At 38.0% G+C, this 19,399-nt stretch overlaps 1 protein-coding gene across 1 annotated transcript in view; it reads right to left on the bottom strand.

Moving 5' to 3' along the window:
* Window positions 1-447: 447 nt before the first annotated feature.
* The window catches only part of CPB1 (carboxypeptidase B1), a 61,563-nt gene continuing 42,611 nt past the window's right edge, over window positions 448-19,399 (bottom strand). Inside the window, exons 5-12 of the mRNA XM_073881313.1 lie at window positions 17,824-17,923; window positions 17,635-17,736; window positions 16,690-16,791; window positions 14,678-14,788; window positions 14,498-14,588; window positions 13,630-13,832; window positions 2,439-2,523; window positions 448-635 (exon numbers count right to left, since the gene is read on the bottom strand). Of these exons, the coding sequence (XP_073737414.1) occupies window positions 448-635; window positions 2,439-2,523; window positions 13,630-13,832; window positions 14,498-14,588; window positions 14,678-14,788; window positions 16,690-16,791; window positions 17,635-17,736; window positions 17,824-17,923 (982 nt within the window). The remainder of the gene's footprint in view (window positions 636-2,438; window positions 2,524-13,629; window positions 13,833-14,497; window positions 14,589-14,677; window positions 14,789-16,689; window positions 16,792-17,634; window positions 17,737-17,823; window positions 17,924-19,399) is intronic.

Consider the following 19,399-nt stretch of genomic DNA (forward strand, 5'->3'; position numbering starts at 1 on the left):
CTCATAAAATAAATGAGCTGAGATGAAAGCTGAAGCAAGATGGGGTCTTTTCACCTACACTACAATTTCCTCAATTTCCCCTTATATGTCTTCTTCCTCATAAGCCCCCATTATAACCTGTACATCTCTGCACTCTGCCGGTGTTGGCAAATACCCTGAGGACTTTAACTCCTGTATAGTTGATCCACATCAATACCTGTGGGTGGCTTGCTTAGTCACTGATTCACATCATTTTTGTCCCCCAAAGAAGTAGACAATCTGTCAGGTTCTAATTATAATGATTCATTTTTATTATGATCAGTATTAAAAGACCCAAGTCGTTTAAAAGACTAGCGGCTTAAAAGAAAGATTGGATCTAGAAAATATTCAGGCAGACAAAAATAAGAATTTAGGATAGAAAAGAAACAAAGAGTGAGCACTTTGCCATAAGGCTGTCAGGATTCTCTCCTAGTACAGATGTTCCAGGACGTATCTGGCAAGGTGCTTGATGGCCAGCATTGTCTCCTCACAGGTTGGCTGAATCTCGGATTCAGGGAGGACAAAGCCATATCTGCCTTTGTCCCGGAGTTCAAAGGTAAAGGAATATTTGATTCCTTGGTCATAAGCCCAGTCATCAGAGCCCCCAGCAGCAGGATCTGAAATGGGCAAAGAGCAGGAAAAAAAATGAACAAACCCCAAAAACACTAAATCCAGGAAGGAAATTAAAAAAAAGAAAAAAAGCCAGCTTTCTTTTATAATTACAACGGTTTCATTGGACAAAATATTATGGGTAGGCCAGTTTTCTAGAAAACTGGATTATAAAAGATACGGAGGGCAGTTTTAAAAAATCAGTCCAATCTTACCTCTAAGCCTAATTAATGGCAATGATGTGTTTAATACCCCAGGAAGTATGTAATTTATAACATAACCTTCTCAGTGCACTTGTATGCTATGGTAAACTATATCATATGTAATTTGTTTACAAAATATAGATAATTTCCGGGGAAAGAATGTTTCCTAGGAAAATAGGTAAGGCTGCATGATGACTGGTGATAGGAGCGAACTCCAAACCCCAAGGAAACAGCGCTGATGAAATCAGAGCACCTTGAGGGCAGGGCTGGGCCTTTGTGTTTCCTCAGAGCCTAGCAGATGGGCTGGCCGAGGTTAGGCATTTGTTCAGTTCTTCAGTCAGTAACAGTTACTATGTCACTGCCGTGTAGATTTTCTATCTGTTAAGCCACTAGGTCATTTGTTCGTTCATTCATTAATTCATTCTTTCATCTATTTATTCAGTCAACGGTTGTACAGCCCTCACTGAGCAGCAGGCCGTGGGCTCTCCTCTGGAGATGCTGGAATCAAGGAAAGATGGGACTTCTGTCCTCCAAGGGTTTACAGTATAATGAAAAAAGAACCCTCCCTGAACTAGTCTGCATAAAACATATAAGAAGTTCACAGTATACGAATAGGTGGGCTACTTCTGCTAGAACCCCTCAGGAAAACACTGTACCCCATATAATTCAGAGCAGGTTAAAAAAGGACAAAAGTATAGAAAACCGTATTCTACATAAAACTTAAAAAAAACAAAACCCAGGATTGGAGCCTCTCCGACTGCATGGGAGGCCCTGTGATAACAGGACTGGGCCTTTTCCCTCGTATTTCTAGTCCTTTCAGATCTGGGGCAAAAAGAAATCATACAAAGGCAAAGGAGAATAAAAGTAGAAATTTAAAACGCGGCCTGCATAATGTGCCTTCCCAGTGAAATTTAAACTCTGCAGCATCTAAGTGAAATCTGGCGTCTAACCCCTACCTAACTCTCTTGCTGTGTGTCTCTTGCCACTTGGCTCGAACACACCGAGTGACTGGTCAGAGGGGCTGACATTTACCCCTGGAAAGTGGCTTGAGCCTGAATTAGGCCTCGCGCCTGCAGTCTGTTTAGTCAGGGAAACACTCCTGCTTACACTTTTCTTCAGCAATTGTCTTTCCAGGTAAAGCTTCTGGGTCATTATCCTGGGCAGTCATCCCCGATGCTGTGGGATGGGCTGGTTGGTGCTGGAGTGTGCTCTTTCCTTGTGCATCCGCTGTCATAACACCTAGCACCCCTCTATTTAGTTTTCCCGCTGCCTTTCTGTGGATTCTTCGAAGACTGTGCTGGTTCCCCCACTTCCCTTTCTCCTTTTCCCTTGCCTTCTCTCCATCCTCCCTTCCTTTCTTTCCTAGTACCTGGTGAGGACCTGGCACACAGTAGTGGCTGCTCAATGGATGTTGACTGAGCGCAAGTGTTTGCTTGGGTCGGAGGGGATATTTTTTCTGAACAGAAAACTGATGACATGTCATATAAAAAATTCAATGTCAGGCAAAAGCCACATGCTTTAAATGATCTGAAAGGAAAGGCTCTGGGAACCATTTGTCGCCTTTTTAGGCGTGTGGTCTCGTTGCGCAGTTCTGAAGCCAAGACTCACAGATTGTTGTAGCTCCTGGGCCATATGTGTACTTGGTGCCATGCAGGGTGGCAAGTTTTTTTACGGTAGCTTTTGCCAGGGCATTCTGCAAGAGAACCAGCAGTTCGTGAGTAAATAAATAAAAGCACACACTGACAAACAAACATCTGTACGTTATTTTTAAGACATCGAAGAGGCATAAGACACAGTTTGGGTTAGTTTTATTCCTGCTCGGTGCCCATCCAATTTTTCTCTCTAACCTGGTGGTAAGATCCAAGCGATTCTTGTGAAAATATGTCTTCCCTAAATGCCCTCTCCAGGCACTCACTCTGGGCTTCCCTCTGAATGTGTCATACTGTGGCAACACCATTTGCTGGCCTCTGAGTTCTCAGTGACTTTTTCTGTCTTTTATCTCCATGTCTTCAGGGTCCAGGCCAAGGCTTACTACTTAGTGGTTGTCCAGGAACTATTTGTTGGAACTCTGAAGATAATTAGCATCTTACCCTCTTATTTGAGAATTAGGTCTTTACATTCATTTTAAATAATTGTTGCAGTAAAGTATGGGTCCTAGCAATAACTTCTATTTTAGTCAGAGGACAATCTTTTACTTTCTTTTCTTTTTTATTTACATAGAACTTAGTGTGTGTTTTTTCCCCAGGCATTCTTCCTTAGGCTTGTTATACATTTTGTTTTTTTAAGCCTTGGTTTAGGCTAAAGAGACTACAGCAAACTGTAACTGTCCTAGATATCACATTCATTGATTTCATAAAATGTCACTGTGTATTAGGAATTAGGTTATGTGTAAGGATTAGTCTGGCAAATCTGTATTGTCTCTGGAGCTTGTAAGAGAAAAGCAGGAGACAAGGAGGTCTTCGTGGTTGAGGTTTTCTACCTAATACAGGTAAACAAAAATCAAATACATACAAAATGACCCCCAACAAAACAAAACAAAAACTACCTGGAAATGTGGCAGGTTATAAAGTCAGGATAAGATAGAATTATATGAGCTGGGGCAGGAGTATTAAAAACTACACATATGAGTGATTGGATACTCAATTCAGTGTTCTGCCAACATAGAAATACTTAGAAATTGGCAGTTCCAGGGATGAGGGTGGTTCCAGCTTGGAAGATTTTTAGACTGAAGAATTAGACAACATCTACTCTCTTTCAAAATGAAGAACATTTGAATTTCAGAATTTTAAAAAAGCGGCAAATATTAGCTTATGTGTATTTTTTTCTTTAAGAAGCCGCTTCATTTTCTCAAAAAACCCATTGCTTTTCTGCCTCCCTGCCCCCCAACTCTTCAAGGGCAAGGGCTCTGTACCCCCAGCCCCCCTGTGCTGTAAACTTCCCAACATCCACTGACATACTGCATATTTAAATGAATCACTCGAATAGTAAGGCCTGACTTGGATGTCTTGGGAATACAGATTTGAAAATCTGATTGTTTACCACAGGAGAATTAGCCATAATTCATTCTGGTTATGAAACTAGCTATACTTCATACTTTGGCATCATAATTATGTCTTGTACATATGCTTGGAAAGCGATGAGGTTGGTGATGAAATCAAAATACTCCTAGTTTTACAAAGTAGCAACTTCCCTTAGTCCTTGCTCTAATATCAAAACCAGTTTAGTAGCGTCTTATGTTAAACTGACAAGGGCATGTCTACAAAACTTCAAAGTTCCAGCTCCCAAATTGTTAATGCTTCACTAACCAAGTGGTAAATTAGAAAATTTAAAAAATAATTATAAAATATAAGTCATGATATTGTGGTCCACTGAAATGGTGTAATCAGTTTCTTGGAACTAATTTAATGTTCTCAGAGTTTTGGAACAGTAACTTGAAAATTTTAGGGTTTTACTTCCCTTTGTTTTTCCCATCTGGTAAACTAATATATGCTTTCTCTTACTGCATGGAATCTTTACTGTTGTGATCTAAATATATAGTTCCTGTTGTTTAATCTTATTCTAACCAACCCACTAGAGCTAAGTCTTCTCTCTACTCTTTAATATAAGGCCTATTGCAGATGGAAATGAGAATAATCAATTAACAATTGCATAGTGCACAGAATAGATTTAAAACCATCTTGTGGAGATGTGAAACGTGGTGAGGTGCTAATTTTTTTGGTAAGTAAATAGTACATTTTCTACTATTCTATAATTTGCTTAACTTGCCATTCATCTGAGGACATCTGTAGTTATTTTTCTGTAAGGCAGAACCTCCGATTCTAAAGAACTCTTGTTCCTTCCCTAGTTACCATTCCGAGGCTTTTCATCTGCTCTGGTTTCCCCACCTCCCCCTTTAAGCCTTGGATTATTACTTCTAGTTAGAAATACAATTCTAATAAGTTCTGGGGATCTAAGGTACAGCATTATGACTATGACTAGCAGTGCTATACTATATACTTAAAGGTTGCTTTGAGAGTAGAGCTTTAATGTTCTCACAATAACAGAACAAGAAAACAGCAACAACAACAAAATGGTACTTATGTGAGGTAAAGAATGTGTCAACTAATGTGTTGAACATTTCCCTATATATATGTGCATCAAATCATCACATTGTACCCCTTAACCTCACACAGTGTTATATGTCAATTATATCTCAATAAAGCTGGGGAAAAAAAGATGATTCCGCAATATTAGTTCCAAACATGAGCAGTTATGAAGACTAGAAAAGATTTAGGGCAAGAAGATCATTGAAGTTATCTATTAAACTCCTGTGTCTGTTGACCTTCAAGTCACTTAATATGTTTATTGGTGTGACCTAATATATGAGTTATCTGACAAAACTGAAGGGGCCTGCTTGTGATCTGTTATCTCTTTTGACTTATAACTTACCATTTTAGTCTTAACTACCGTTAGGGCCACACAAAAATATTCAGTTTGCCTTTCCTCAAAGTGATAACCAAACGCTTTCTAAGACTTCCTAGGCATCTTCTGGCAGCAACTGTTCTGCCTTTGGTGCTGACCGCAATATTTCAGATTAATGTTAGTTTAAAAAGGATGTTAATATGTTGCTGTCACTGGTGCACATTGCAGGAACATTTAGTTTCTGTCAGCCTTTACTCTCCTTGTCCTCATTTGCTCTAACCTCTTGATGTCTACCTCATCACTCAGCTTCTGAGTGTCACCTCATCACCACATCTTTCAGTGGCTTTCTCACCTTCTCTTGAAGTCCAGCTTCCTTTCTTGGCCTAAGGGTGTGAGCCAGCCCCTCCCTTCTCTTTCAGTCTGCATCACTTGCTGGGCATTCCGTGTTCCTTCTGAGCTAGGTTTCCCTGAACTTCTTCCCTGTACACCTGTTCCTGCCTCTCCTTACCTCCCTCACTTTGGGTATCCTCTCCCTTTGTTGGAATCCTCTTCTCGTCTTTGTTCACTTGGAGATTTACTGTTGTTCTTCCAGATTCAGGTTTAGTGTCACCTTCTTTGTGAAGCTGCCCCTAAATCTCTTGGGGAGCATCGATGTCCCCTCCTTTGTGAAGGCTAACACCACTATCAGAGTTCCTGTCACTCTGTTCTGTAATCCGTTGTTTTTGCATCTATTTGCCTCCCAGGTGAGCTCCTTGTGGGAAGGGGTTCTTGGCTATTTATTTTGTATTCTCAACAGATTGTATAGCATCTAGCACATGGTTGGTTGATTGAGTCTTATCCTAGGACTGGAGCATTACAGATGGGCCTGATTTGGGTGGGTGTGTAGGACGCTGAGCTCTGCAAAGGCTGTGACATACGTGAGTGGAGATAGGGGATGTTTGTGGGGAAGGTGGTTGGTACCATGTAGTGATGGTTGATGGGCTGCTACATTTACACAATGACTTCTGCTGTGCGTTTTACTTATTTCCATTAATTTTTTAAAAAATGAAGTCTGTGGACCCTTTCTCTCTGCCCCTCTGAGGCCAAGAGACAAAAAAATCAGAACAGACATTAATTGACCAAAGTATCATATTTTAAATTCCCATGATCTTAACAAAAATCCCTGGAATCAGTGTGGGTCTTTTCTTTTGAAGAGTTCAAATACTTTCACAAATGTTACTCATTTATCTTTCCAACACTATCTGTCCACATTTCATCGGCATAGAATTTTCTCGCAGAATGGAATGCCACGTGGGGCAGCACGCTCAGTGGGAATGTTCCAACCAAACTGGGTGACTGACCCCAGCCAGGACTGGTAAAAGAGAGATAATTCCTGCATTTGCTAAAATGTTAGAGTGGTAACTCCTTTCCCTTGTACATTTCTGTAAAAAGGGACTAAGACAGCTGACGAAAGACCCGCAGAAGCAATAGCACATCAGAAAGCGTGATCCACATCTTGAAACTCCAATTACAGACACTTTCTTTACAACCTGTCATTTGAGGGACATCTTACATCCTTGCTCAATGGGTTCAAAATAAGAACTAACATTTACATAAAACCTTAGACTTTACAAAGAGCTCTTGATAAGAGCTAGATATTTTTATCCCCATTTTACGGATAAAAGAACTGAAACTCAGAGAGGATAAAAGAACTTTCCCAAGGGCATGCAGCCCCATAAGTGGCTGACTTGAGCTAGGTTCTTCTTGCTTTAAATCCTGTGCTCTTTTTCACTTCTCCTTGTGGCCTTCGAATACTTCAAAAGAAGTGTTGCTGGAGCTGGTTTTACCAATTGTAAAGAACAGAAGGAAGCTAAATATAAATCAGCCTCAGAGAAAACTTTGCTTTCAGTCAAGGCCAAACATGGCCAGCCTTTATTAATCCTTAGATATGAGTTTCCTACCATGTCTTATGCATGTTCTCTTTTGTCACCTGTTTTCTTAAAAAGAGGCCTTGGTCATAGAGCAAAAGACAGAGAGAGTCTAAAATGTCACATCTAACTCAAAGCCCAAGAGACAAAAGACCAACTAGTGTAATGTTTCCCAGGCTCTGAGCTCCAGGGGGCTGGTAAGATGAATAAGGGCGAGGGTGTTCTTTCCACTGACCTGCCTTCCCAGGTAACATGTGATCAGGAAGCCCCTGTCTCATGGCCGTGCTCATGGTCCTCATTGCAAGCCAGTGTCATGGGAGGTGGGGGGCTGCCTCATCTAATCTTCCACTGGTCCATTATTACAGTACAAGAAAACAAAAATTCCAAACTGACTATGTGGTATAAGCCAGTTCGAAGAAATTTTCTCCAGAACTTTGTTTCTAACTTGAAGTTCTGAGTTTAATTATTCCTCTGGGTGAATACATGTGATAATGGAAGCCTCAAAATGATCTTTAACTGCGGTTTCCTTCCTTCTGTTCTGTGATAATGGGTAACTTACACCAAGGGACCAATGAAGAATTTAACTTTTATAATTTTGATGCGAGAGGAGAAGCCCGGAAGGCCTACAAGCAGGCACTGAGGAGAAAGCCTTTGGGATTTGAAAAAACAAATATGTTTCTGAGAAAAACAGGAGAGTAAACAAGCATAGGCTCTGGTTGCAAAGCCCGAGATTAGAGAAGGGCAAGGAGTTAGGGAAAGGCTTGGCTTGGGAGAGCAGGCCTGCCCATCTTGGCATAGCCCATGGGGAGTGTGGGAATGCTTTCACGGATGTAAAGCAATTTTTTTCTTTGGCTGATCTGCATGCATATTTTTAAGCTCTTTAAAATTCAAGGAATATGTGAAATGTGAGTCAGCTGAAGTTGCAAAGTCTAGAGCCTTTTTATGTGTGCGTGTGTGTGGATATTAATTAATTTAATATTAATAAACATTAAAAATATTAAAAATAAATGCTGTATAATGGGAATGTACTGGATCTCTTGCATTTCAGATTTGCAGAACATTGTAAACTATTTGTGAGGAGGGTGAAAGCCAGGGGCCCTTAGCCAGGAATGTGACTCCGCTCTTATCTTAAAGCAGGGTTTCTCAACCTTGGCACTCTTGACATGTGGGCTGGAGAATTCTTTGTTGTGGGGGCTGTCCTGTGCATTGTAGAATGTTTATCAGCATCCTCTGGCCTCTACCTACTAACTAGATGCCTATAGTACTTCCACAGTTACAACAACCAAAAACGTCTCTTTAACATTGCCAAATGTCTCCTAGGCGGTAGGGGAGAGGGCAAACTTAGTTTGAAAGAAATCAGGTAAAAGACATAATTACGGTAAACATGAGTGTATTTTGGAGAAAGAATTAAAAAGGGAGACAACTCATCTCGAAGGTGCTCTGAATGCCTATCTTCTTTGCTGATGATAGTACGAGTGTCTCTTTTAAACACTGCTGTTAGGTCAATGCTGCTAAAATACCCTCTACGAGCAGGGCTGCCAGACTTCGCCAAAAATACAGCATACCTCGTTAAATGTAAATTTCAGATAAACAGTGAATACTTTTTCAGTATAAGTCTGTAATATTTGGAAAATACTTACACTAAATATTATTTATTGTTTATCTGAAATTCACATCTCTACCTGGGAGTCCTGTATTTGCGATCCCATTTACCAGGTGTCCGGCTCCAGGGCCTGCTATGACACAGGACTCATTGTGACATTTAAGTCTCTCGGTGATCTCATTACCTCACTTCCACTCTTCCTTCACAAGGAACACTGGAAACAGGCTATTTTTCAATCCTATTGTTGGACATTTTTTGGCTCTTTTCTCTGCCTAAGATGCACTCTTCTGTCCTCTGTCGCCCAAATCCTGCCCATCCTTCAGGGCCCAGAATAAATGGGGTTTCTTCTTTCTGTAACCTTCCCTGACTAACCTCGTTGCATATTACCATTTTCCTGCCCTAAATTCCCACTACTGTGCTTAGTTTGAAACTCCGAATTCTGTACTTCTCTTCTATGGTTTCTGATATCTGAGTCTTACCATTTCAAGAAGATCCTATCTTAATAGCAAAAATCACTTAATAGGTACTCAGTGAAATTTCTGGTAATTGTCTGATGAGCTGTGTTCTGACCAGGCCTCTGTAGGAGAATTTTAACAGGCCAAGAAGTCTCTTAAAATGTATGGTGATAAATCAACAACCAGTTTCTCTAATTAAATAAATTCTGCAGTTGCCATCTGATTTTTTTTTAATATTATAAGTGAAATTTAAAAGTTCTGAGAAAATACCTGTTGTGGCTGTTTTGTGCCTCAGGTCCTATCTACCTGAGCTGCTGGTAACCTGCTTGACAGCGGGACTGTGGCCTTGTTATTCTTGTTATTAGGCAGGGACATGGGGACAGCTGTGATTGGGTGTGCACATGGCCCTGCAATTATCCACCTTCTAATCACAACGTTTCTTCCCTCTGATTTTTATGTTTATCTCTAATCATGGTCTTGCCTTATGCTCACATGCTTGGGTGGAGCAGTGGATTTCTCTCTTGGTGGCTCATTAACTCCAATTTTAATTAAGAGGCAGGGAGGTGCCACTGGACTGGAAGGTGTTAGGCTTTAGAAATGGATTCTTATCTTTTGGTCAAGTTTAATCATTTTTCAGAAAGACTGTCATCTTTCTCCTGGTTAGTGAATATATGGCCATGAAAGCATAGGGCCAGGATCATGAAGACTGGGTCCTGGGAAGTTAAGCATCTCAGCTGACCACTGCAAATCCTTTGCAATGTCCAGGGACAGAGGTAATAAGGTATTTGTGGGATGAAAGACTATCTGATGAATGTTCTGCAAAACAGCTACTTGGGGTACCAGCATAGAACATGGCCACACAAATATGTGTGGGTGTCTTTGGAAATTGGGGCAGTCTAGGAAATTCTTCAGGGTCCAATAGGTCTAGGCCCAAGGCTGCCTGTATTACTGTGTTGGCTTAGCCGAGCCTTCATTGTTTCAGCTGGAAAATGAGAAAGGAGAACCAGAGTAATTCCAAGATTTCCAGCTGTAAAGTTCTGTGCTTCTAATGTAGAAATGTGGTGTGAGTGGAGTGCATATCAGCTTCCAATTTGGTCAGCCTGGGGAATGGGTCAAGATACTTAGTTGACCAGTTATTATCCTGCATTCTTGCTTTTGGACTTAGAAATGGTATTGTGATGATAACAATAATTTTATTAACAGTGCCACGTAGGCCTTTTTTAGGGGAAGGCAGACCAAAGATTTGGAGCTTCTTCCATGTTCAATAAGTGCAAAGATATGGATAGGTTTGGGAACGTTTTCAATTAAGTGTCCTTAATAAGAGGAGACTTTGACCAAAACGAGGTCATATAATTCAGTATTTCATTATTCCTCAGAATTTTGAAAATGTAAAGTATATTCTTTTTGTGGGCCTTAAAACTTGCTGTGAAGATAGTGATAGCTTCATACTGAAGAAGTCAACACTGAGGAACTAGAAGGCGTATGAAGCCATTGGAAACTCACAGTATACTTTGTATTCTTTCTTTAAATAATATAGTATGTGTAAAAGCAGTTAGCAAACTGAAAAACATTATTTTTGTAAGGTATTTTTATGATCTTTCATACTTTTTCCTGATCTGCTGTAGATATATTTTTTGGTAGCTTTCTTTATACTCCATGCTATTACTTCTGTTCTTTAACTTCATTGGTCTTTTGCATTCTCATCTCTGCCTTTCTTCCTTCTAAAGGTTGTCTCATGATATGAATAATTTCAGGCAATCTACATGTAAGATCTTTCAGAAATGAAGCCACATATATTTTTATCATGACCCAGATATCAAAGATTCCTATGTATGTCCTAAATTTGGTCTGAGAATGCTAATAGAAGTACAGAATCATTTCCTTCAGTTTAGTCTTAGTCTCCTTGAAGCATTTTTTTTTTTGCTACAAATATAATCTTATAAGTTTTGTAAGTTTAAGATAAATAAGAATCATATCTATATCTATGCACTGAATTCTGGGTAAGACAAAGCCCACTTAGCATTATTTTAAGAAATTCTGAGTTATCCATAATGTGGTATGCCAAGAATACATCTTATAAATCTTTTCCTACCTTTAGTTTTCTACAGCAGGGTCGCATTTTTCTAGTTGAAAATTCATATAGAAGCATTAGATTTGGATGGAATATTTATCAAGCCTAGATCAAGACTTGCACTTTTTTTTCTTAATATTCTCATTACAAATAAAAACCATGAAAAGTCAATATTTTTCTTTATGAGAGACTCAAATTCTCTTTTGGAGATATATATATATATAAGCATATATATATAATAAGCATATATATATATATATATATATATATATACGCTTATTAACACTACAGTTATGAATTGTCCCAGCAAAATGTGCTTAGGAAGTAAGTGAATTGGAATTATGCAAAATAAAAAGATTGAAAGGATCTGTAGTTATTCAAAAGATTTAAATTGCTTTGGGGTGCTGAACTAAATTCAGATTCTCAATGAATCGACTAATCAAATTAATATTCATCTTAGATTTCACTAGTGGGATTTAAATATTTCTTTTAAGATGGTAAGCAAAAGCTTAATCATAGGAAAAAATTATTGGAAATTAAAGTAACTTTTAAATCAATTAATGTGATATAAGTGCAATTAAATTTTGCGGTTTAGCCACCTATCTTAACATGCTTGGAAAGGATAAGAAGTAGCATGTACTTCTTGAATTTATTAGTTTTGTGAATACAAAATTAAACATCCAAGATAAGATTATTTTATGGTTTGTGCTTTTGTTGAGAATAGATTATGAATATTTTATTGTGATATAATTCTGTTTATTCCACTTCTTTGTGAATTAGAATTAACTTATTTCCCAAATAGGAAAAGGTATTGAAACTTTGTGAAGCAGCTCATTTCCAGAGAACACTTCGTTTTTCTGTTAGCTTTTGTCTTTTAGAATTTGTGTTTTAAACTAGTTATATTAAGCAAACTGTATATATTATTGTTACACTTAATATGGTTTATAATTTTAGTTTTAATATTTTATTTATTAACTCATTAGTGCTTAGTTATTATGGCTTTGTCTTTTTCTTTTCTGATGTGGTACAATTTAACATATTCACATGAATAAAGCAAACAACATAGCTCCACCTTCTCTCCTTGGGACTGAAATCTGGGATCGAAATGAGGAGTTGACCACACCCATCTCTGGGATGGCTGGACTGTGAGCACCCACTGGGAACATTTAACAGATGGACCATAATTGGAAAACTGAAATAGTTAAAGGTTCCAACTAATGATGTTTTCCTTTGTTTTTTTGGCTCTGGATAAGGAAAATGGGAAGCAATAGCATTTTTTTTTTTTTTTTTTTTTAATGAGAAGGACCTGGCCAACTATTAGATATCAATTTTCTAAGAGGCTGAGTTATTTTTCCGTTTTGCTCTTCACAAAATGTTTATAGCATTACAGGTTTTATTTGGTCTCTGAAAGACTGAAAGTACAAAACAATTTCCAGTTGTTAAAGTTACTGGGTCTTCAAATTTATGCATTTAGGTAAGCCAAATATCTATGTCATTGTCTAAGCGGAACACTTTTTTTTTTTTTTTTTTGGGCATAAATCAAAATTTTTAAATTTTTGATTTTTTCTTTTAGATCACTGATTCCAACTTCTGGCAGCCAGATGTTTCATAAATTAGAAAAAAATATTGTTTGAAGCGTTCAAACCTACTGATTTAAAAAAATTATGATTGATATGTGATATTTGTTAATTTGAATGTCATAAAACTCTTATTTTATTTAACTTTTCATGTGGTTATATCATGATTCTCTAACAAGATTGGTAGTTTTTTTAGTCATGGATACTTAAATTTTTTTGCATTGTATCTAGTAAGGACCCATTCATATCATTTGTTCATGGATTGCTTTATTTCTGTGTCTCACCCGATCAAATAGTGAAATAAGCAATCTTAGGATCTTATCACTTAACCCAGTATCAACCAAATGGGCCAAATTCCTAATGACATCTGCCATGCTTCTGCCTCTGTCAAATCCAGCTCAAGGCAACTTGACAAAATTGACTTTCTAATTGTGTGTGAGATGAAGCTACTTTGTTGATTATCCCAGATGCATCTGAAATCATCAAATGAGTTAGTATTGTGGTGAAGCAGGAATAAGTGTACCTATTGTCATTTTGAAGATTAGTGACTAAACTGGTTTAACGTGTTGGGAACTGTTTCCTGTATCAAAATGCTATCTCTTTTAAAAAGCTAATTTACCTAGCCAATTCCAGATTCCTTGTAAATCTGTAGTAAGTTTTGTTTGCTTCTACTATCAGAAATTAATAACGGAATCTTTAGAAATTGTTCTTATAATTTTTTCTCAGAAATAGGATTTAAAAATTCTCAACAGTGAAATACCATATTTACTACCATGACTACTTACCAACTCAGCGTTGTTCTCTGTGAGTTTATAATCATAGGAGTAAGGGTAGAGCATCATTTGGGAGTATGAGTGGATTGTCAGATATGCTTTGATGGAAGAGAGGTTGCTGCGGATGAAATTAGCCAGAGCCTTGGTCTCTCTTTCGGATTCTGCAGCAGGTCCACAGTAAGTTTCATCACAGGGGCTTCGAGAAGCTCCGATTTCTAGAAAAACAGGTTGTTAATGGAATGGTCACCTACAGAAGTTATCACAAGGCATGTTTCAAACTTTCAAATTAGAAAGTTAAAAATAAGCTGTTTTCACAGGAGTCCTTATGATAATGTATGTATATATTATAAAGCATGCATGCATTTAGTCACAAGATTAGGGTGGTGTGTTTTTAAGCTAATGGGGTAAAAGTTGCATGTGAAATCATCAGTGTGTCCCTGTGTAGTAATATAAAGTGAGATCAATATAGTGTAGAACGATTAATAAGTAGGGGACAAACTAATATCCATGAGAAGTTTCCTTATTACTGTAATCATTTTCTGAGAGTTGAATCAGAAAATTAGAATTATATCACCATTTCATTTAAATAATTATTTAATGACTGTGTCCTCTAGATTATACATTTTGAAGTAGTAGGATTATGTCTGGATAGCTCAGTCTTGTGTGTCTAGCATCTAACACAGCTGAGAGCACAATAGAGCACACAATACATTTTTTTGAATGAATAAATAAACTGTTTATCGTCTGTGCTTTCAGAAAGTTAGAATTCTAAAACATAAAACTTTACATTTTTTCATGTTTTGGACACTGTTGTGTTTTCCTGTGTTATTTTTCCTCCTGTGCTTTTCAACAGATGCTTGCAAAATGGTCAGATACTTACTGCACCAACCAGCATCAAAATTTCTGTTGGGGTCTGTACCAATGCAGTTACTTCCAGCCCGGGTGGAGCGGGTCTTTCTCCACATTCGGTTCTGAAAGTGGGTTATGTGGTTAGACCAAGTATAAAAGAAAGTGAGTTGGTTTTAATTTCATCAACCTCTCTCAGTATTGGTTCATCTACCTTGGTCCAGGTGTAGACGTAGCCATCGATATTGAGCACAGGCAAGACATAAAAGTCTAACTTGTCGAGAAGTTCTGTCATGTGGGTCTCATGTCCATAGGTGCGAATAGCCTATGTATGAATTAGGAAGAGAATGTCATGGAAAAATAGAATGCGTGATGCTACTTAAATGTACATAAACTGGATGAATATTGACTTTGGTAATGAAAGCCGTGTCCCCTATTGAGGTAGACATTACTAATATTTAAAAGGCAGTTAGCAAAATATTACCCATAGTTTTGGTTAAAATAGTTGTTTTTTTAATTCTCTGTTTCCAGGATATTCTATTATATCCATATATAACTCACATAATTATTTATTTAGCTTTTTACTTTAAAGATGAACAAAGATTTAATAAAATTATAGACTTTTAAGAAACATACATATATTCACTTATTTTGTAATAGTACTGCAATTTTTTTTCAAAGTAGGATATGAGGGTAAGACCTATTCTTAGTAAGTAAGGAATATCTATGGATGGCTGTATATTTCTAATATCATCTAGAAATTTATTTAAGTTTTGTGAAACTGCCTATAGATGGTCTCACTAGAGAGAATGCCCAATAAGGAAGAAGAATGAGAAAGCCTTCCATTATGAAGTGAGCTCACACTGTTGGATTTTGGGTGGCTCTGCAAGGCTCCAGGCTGCATAATGTGAAAGTATCTTTCTTATTCCTCTGTATTGAGTAGGGAACCCTGTTAAGAGACTAGTTCTCCCTACTAAGTAATGTGGACATTTCTCTATGAATGAAGGACTTCATGCTCATTTATTATGTTCTCTTAGTCATAGTTCCTCAGCCCCAGGATCATATTGAACGGAAATTCAACTCTTTCCTAGGCTTTCTTGAATAGACTTTAAAATATTTAAGTCTTCTATGTATTAATACTTTTTATATACTTTTTGTGACTCTATACATGTATATTTATTACAATAATATATGATAAAATAAGTGATTTTTAGGCTGGAGGAGCTATAGAACCATTAGACCATGGTCTAATCTTGGAGATAACCGAAGTAGTGATAAAAGTTTTTTCCTCGGGCACCTGGGTGGCTCAGTCGTTAAACGTCTGCCTTCGGCTCAGGTCATGATCCCAGGGTCCTGGGATCGAGCCCCACATCGGGCTCCCTGCTTGGCGGGAAGCCTGCTTCTCCCTCTCCCGCTCCCCCTGCTTGTGTTCCTGCTCTTGCTATCTCTCTCTCTGTCAAATAAATAAATAAAATCTTAAAAAAAGTTTTTTTCCTTCTAGAGGGCAGATGGTGAGATATCCATTGAAGTGAAATGGTTATAATTGGATACATAACATGTCTAGAAACCAAGACCATGACAAATAGATACAGAAGTGTTTCACACAAAATACAGTATATTGTATATAATAATGTGCTTATATTTTAAAAGTACCTCAATATTTTAAACTTCTAATTTTGAAGTAATTTTAGACTTAGAGAAGAGTTGCAAATACAAAGAGTTCCTACATACTCTTCACTTAGCTTCCCCTAATGTTATCATCTTACTTAACCGTGGTACAATGATCAAAGTGATGGAAGTAACACTGGTACAATAATATAAGTTAAACTGTATGTTTTATTTAGAGTTCACCAGTTTTTCCACTATTATCCTTTTTCTGTTCTAGGCTTCAGTACACAATCCCACATTGCACTGGTTGCCATGTCTCCTTAGTCTCCTCTTATCTGTGAGAGGTCCTCAGTCTTTCCTTGTCTCTTATGACTTTGACACAGTTGAAGAGTACTGGTCTGGTTACTCTGCAGAAGGTCCCTCAATTTGGGTTTGTCTCAATATTTTTTTAATTATTATGTTAATCACCACACATACATACATTAGTTTTTGATGTAGTGTGGAATTATGAGGTTTTTCTGTGTTGTTATTCTCTTTTATTATAGCTAGATTATAAGAAATTGATTTAAATAAAATACTTTCTACTTCCCTCAGCCAAAAATGATTCTACATACTGACCTCTCTCACAAACCATTGGCAAAATGCAGGGGAAATCCATTCTCTGGCATGGAAACCACAATCCATGAAAATGGCAGGCTTATTTGGTCCAGCTTTGCCAACCTATTGCAAACAAAAGGAAAAGGGAAATTGTGATTCATCACAGTCAGGGGTTAACATTCACTACCCGTCTGGGCTTTGGATTCAACAGGTGAAACTTGACAGCAGCAAGAGATATATCCCATGATTAAATTAAAACATAATACTAGCACAGTATGTTCTTGCCTCTAGACACAATGTTTGAGATGAAAGCTTACATGGCTGTTTATTATTTTTATTAAGCTTGACAAGCTCATATTTTCAGAAGATGCTGATTGCCCTGCTTAATTGTACTCACGTGGAGGTTATTTTCAGCTGCTATTATTAGGTGACATGACCAAGACAACTGGATGAGTAATTAGAAGTAATCATGATTGTTGCTAATCTTGTAAGAATTTTTCCTTCTCTCCCACTTACTCCTTGTCTTTTTACTTTCTTCATTAGAATTACATGACAAAAATGGCATTAGAGGATGACAGAAACAAATCGTTGATACGCTCTGTAATGTTGTCTGATAGATGTGAAGTTTATGAACATCTTTAGGAAATGGATTTGCAAACAACATCTGGGAGAGAAGAATTTCATCAAGGTAGGTGATCATTTACATTGCTTACAGGAATGTGGTTAAATTTATAGGACTTCTCTTATTTTATTGCATTTTCTTTTGAATAAATCAAAATAATGATTTAAAAATCCACCTACGATAAAAGAAGCTGGGGAATCTGTTTGATTCCCTGGGGCATGTAGGCAGGGAAAGAGTTATAACAATGTTTGGGATGAGCATCTCTGTGAAACAGTTGTTAAAGTGTTAGAATTCATTGATTTAAAGCCCTCAGACATGGCAAGGTCATGGGTAAAAATGATTACCTTGAGGAGGTACATAGTGCGTCCTTCAAATGTGGTTCCAATGGCGCTGCGAGAGATGAGGCCCGGATTCTCACTGGTGACTTGTTGAGTCCAAGCCTCTATCTACCAATGCAACCATTTGTGGATTAATGTGCCATTCTTAGTTCAGTTCCCACAGCAATGTCTGTCTAAATCATGTGCATATCATACCGTTTCCCAATTGTTGTACTTCTTATAACTGTGTCCAGTTGCACGGACCTGGCTGTCAAACTGACCTTCCAGCACAGATCTCAGGTTGCTTATCAATACCCTGTAATAAACCAAAGGAAGTGCTCCTGTGAACAAAAGAGTATTTCCCAGTGAACATATGCAAAAAGCCAGAGTCACTGCTTTAGTAAATCCTGCAATACATTCTCCATGGAGTCACATGTGTCCTCTGAGTGTTCCTGATGCCCTTCAACCTGAGCTGCTCATCACAAAGAGTGAATATATCACTGGAGAGTGCAAGCATGGCAGGCCCTTTTTCAGCCTAAACTAGACATATTTAAGTGTCCTTGGACCCTAAATTCAGAAAGTGGTTTCCTCTGGTACCTGGGGCATTCTGGAATAGGGCCTTGGGCCTTGGGCTGCCACACAAAAGTATGCACTTGAGCCCTATCTGTGGACTTTCTTCCTCAGGACTTTCCTGGTTTTAGCACTAAATGTCCCATGACATGTCTCATGTCCCAGGAACCAGTCAGTCCCAGGTAAACTGGGACAGAGTTGGTCACTTGAGGGCCTTTATCTAGGTTTTGAGAAAAATATCTTGAAAGGTGGAAATTCAGAAATATTAATAAACTAAACATTTATTAGGCAAAAAATGCTGGGTTTAAAGAACTAGTTTCTGCTTGCTTGTCTTTTGGCTGGTTTAAAGTAACCAAAGAACGGTTCTGAAGCAAGGTATTATGAAAATTGGTGACAGACCTTTGAGGCCTGCTTATTTCTATAAATGATTGTTCAGGTGAAAGTTTCTATTATAAAAGGCAGGCCGGAAGATGTGGACATGTGTGATTTCATTTGTCTTTGCTACTGTTGAGTGGAAAGTATGTTCTGAAAGGACGAAATTTTATGAACATTAATGTCCTTGATCACAGCATTGTGAATATTATGGACAGAAGCTAATTTTCAGAAACTTCTATTATCCACAGTCAAACCTTGAAATGTTTTTATCTGCACACAGAGAATTGCAGCCACACATCAAAAAGTCTACTTCTCCTGTGGCTGCCCCAAGGGCATTCTGATGAAGTATGTCAGGGACATCCTCTGAACCTCCCTCCTGGTCTCTCCTTCATTTGGTTAACTGGGGAATGAACTTGTGTCTGTTTATGGAAAATGCAATAAATTAATACTAAATGATATTTTCTTCCTAGCAAGAGGCAAATACTATCTTAAGGTCTTAACTGACTTAAGGTGGTATTAAAAATAAAGGGAAAAGGAGCAGATTTAAAAATTTAGCTTGTGGAAAGAAAATTTCTCCTTGAGCAGCCATTAGTACTTTGTTGGTGTATTAGTTTCTATGGCTGCTGTAAATTACCACAAATGTGGTGGTGTAAAACAACATGAATTTATTATTTTACAATTCTGTAGGTTAGAAGTCCAACATGGGTCTCAGTGGGCTAAAATCAGGGTGTCAACAGGGATGTGCTTCTTTCTAGAAACTCTAGGGGAGAATCTGATTCCCTGCCCTTTCCTGCTCCTAGAGGTGCCCACATTCCTTGGCTCTTTGCCCATCTCTTTTAACTTTGAA

This window comes from Callorhinus ursinus, unplaced genomic scaffold, assembly GCF_003265705.2.
Source record: "Callorhinus ursinus isolate GAN/ISIS: 27379988/994484 unplaced genomic scaffold, GSC_fseal_2.0 scaffold1, whole genome shotgun sequence".
Lineage (NCBI taxonomy): Eukaryota > Metazoa > Chordata > Mammalia > Carnivora > Otariidae > Callorhinus > Callorhinus ursinus.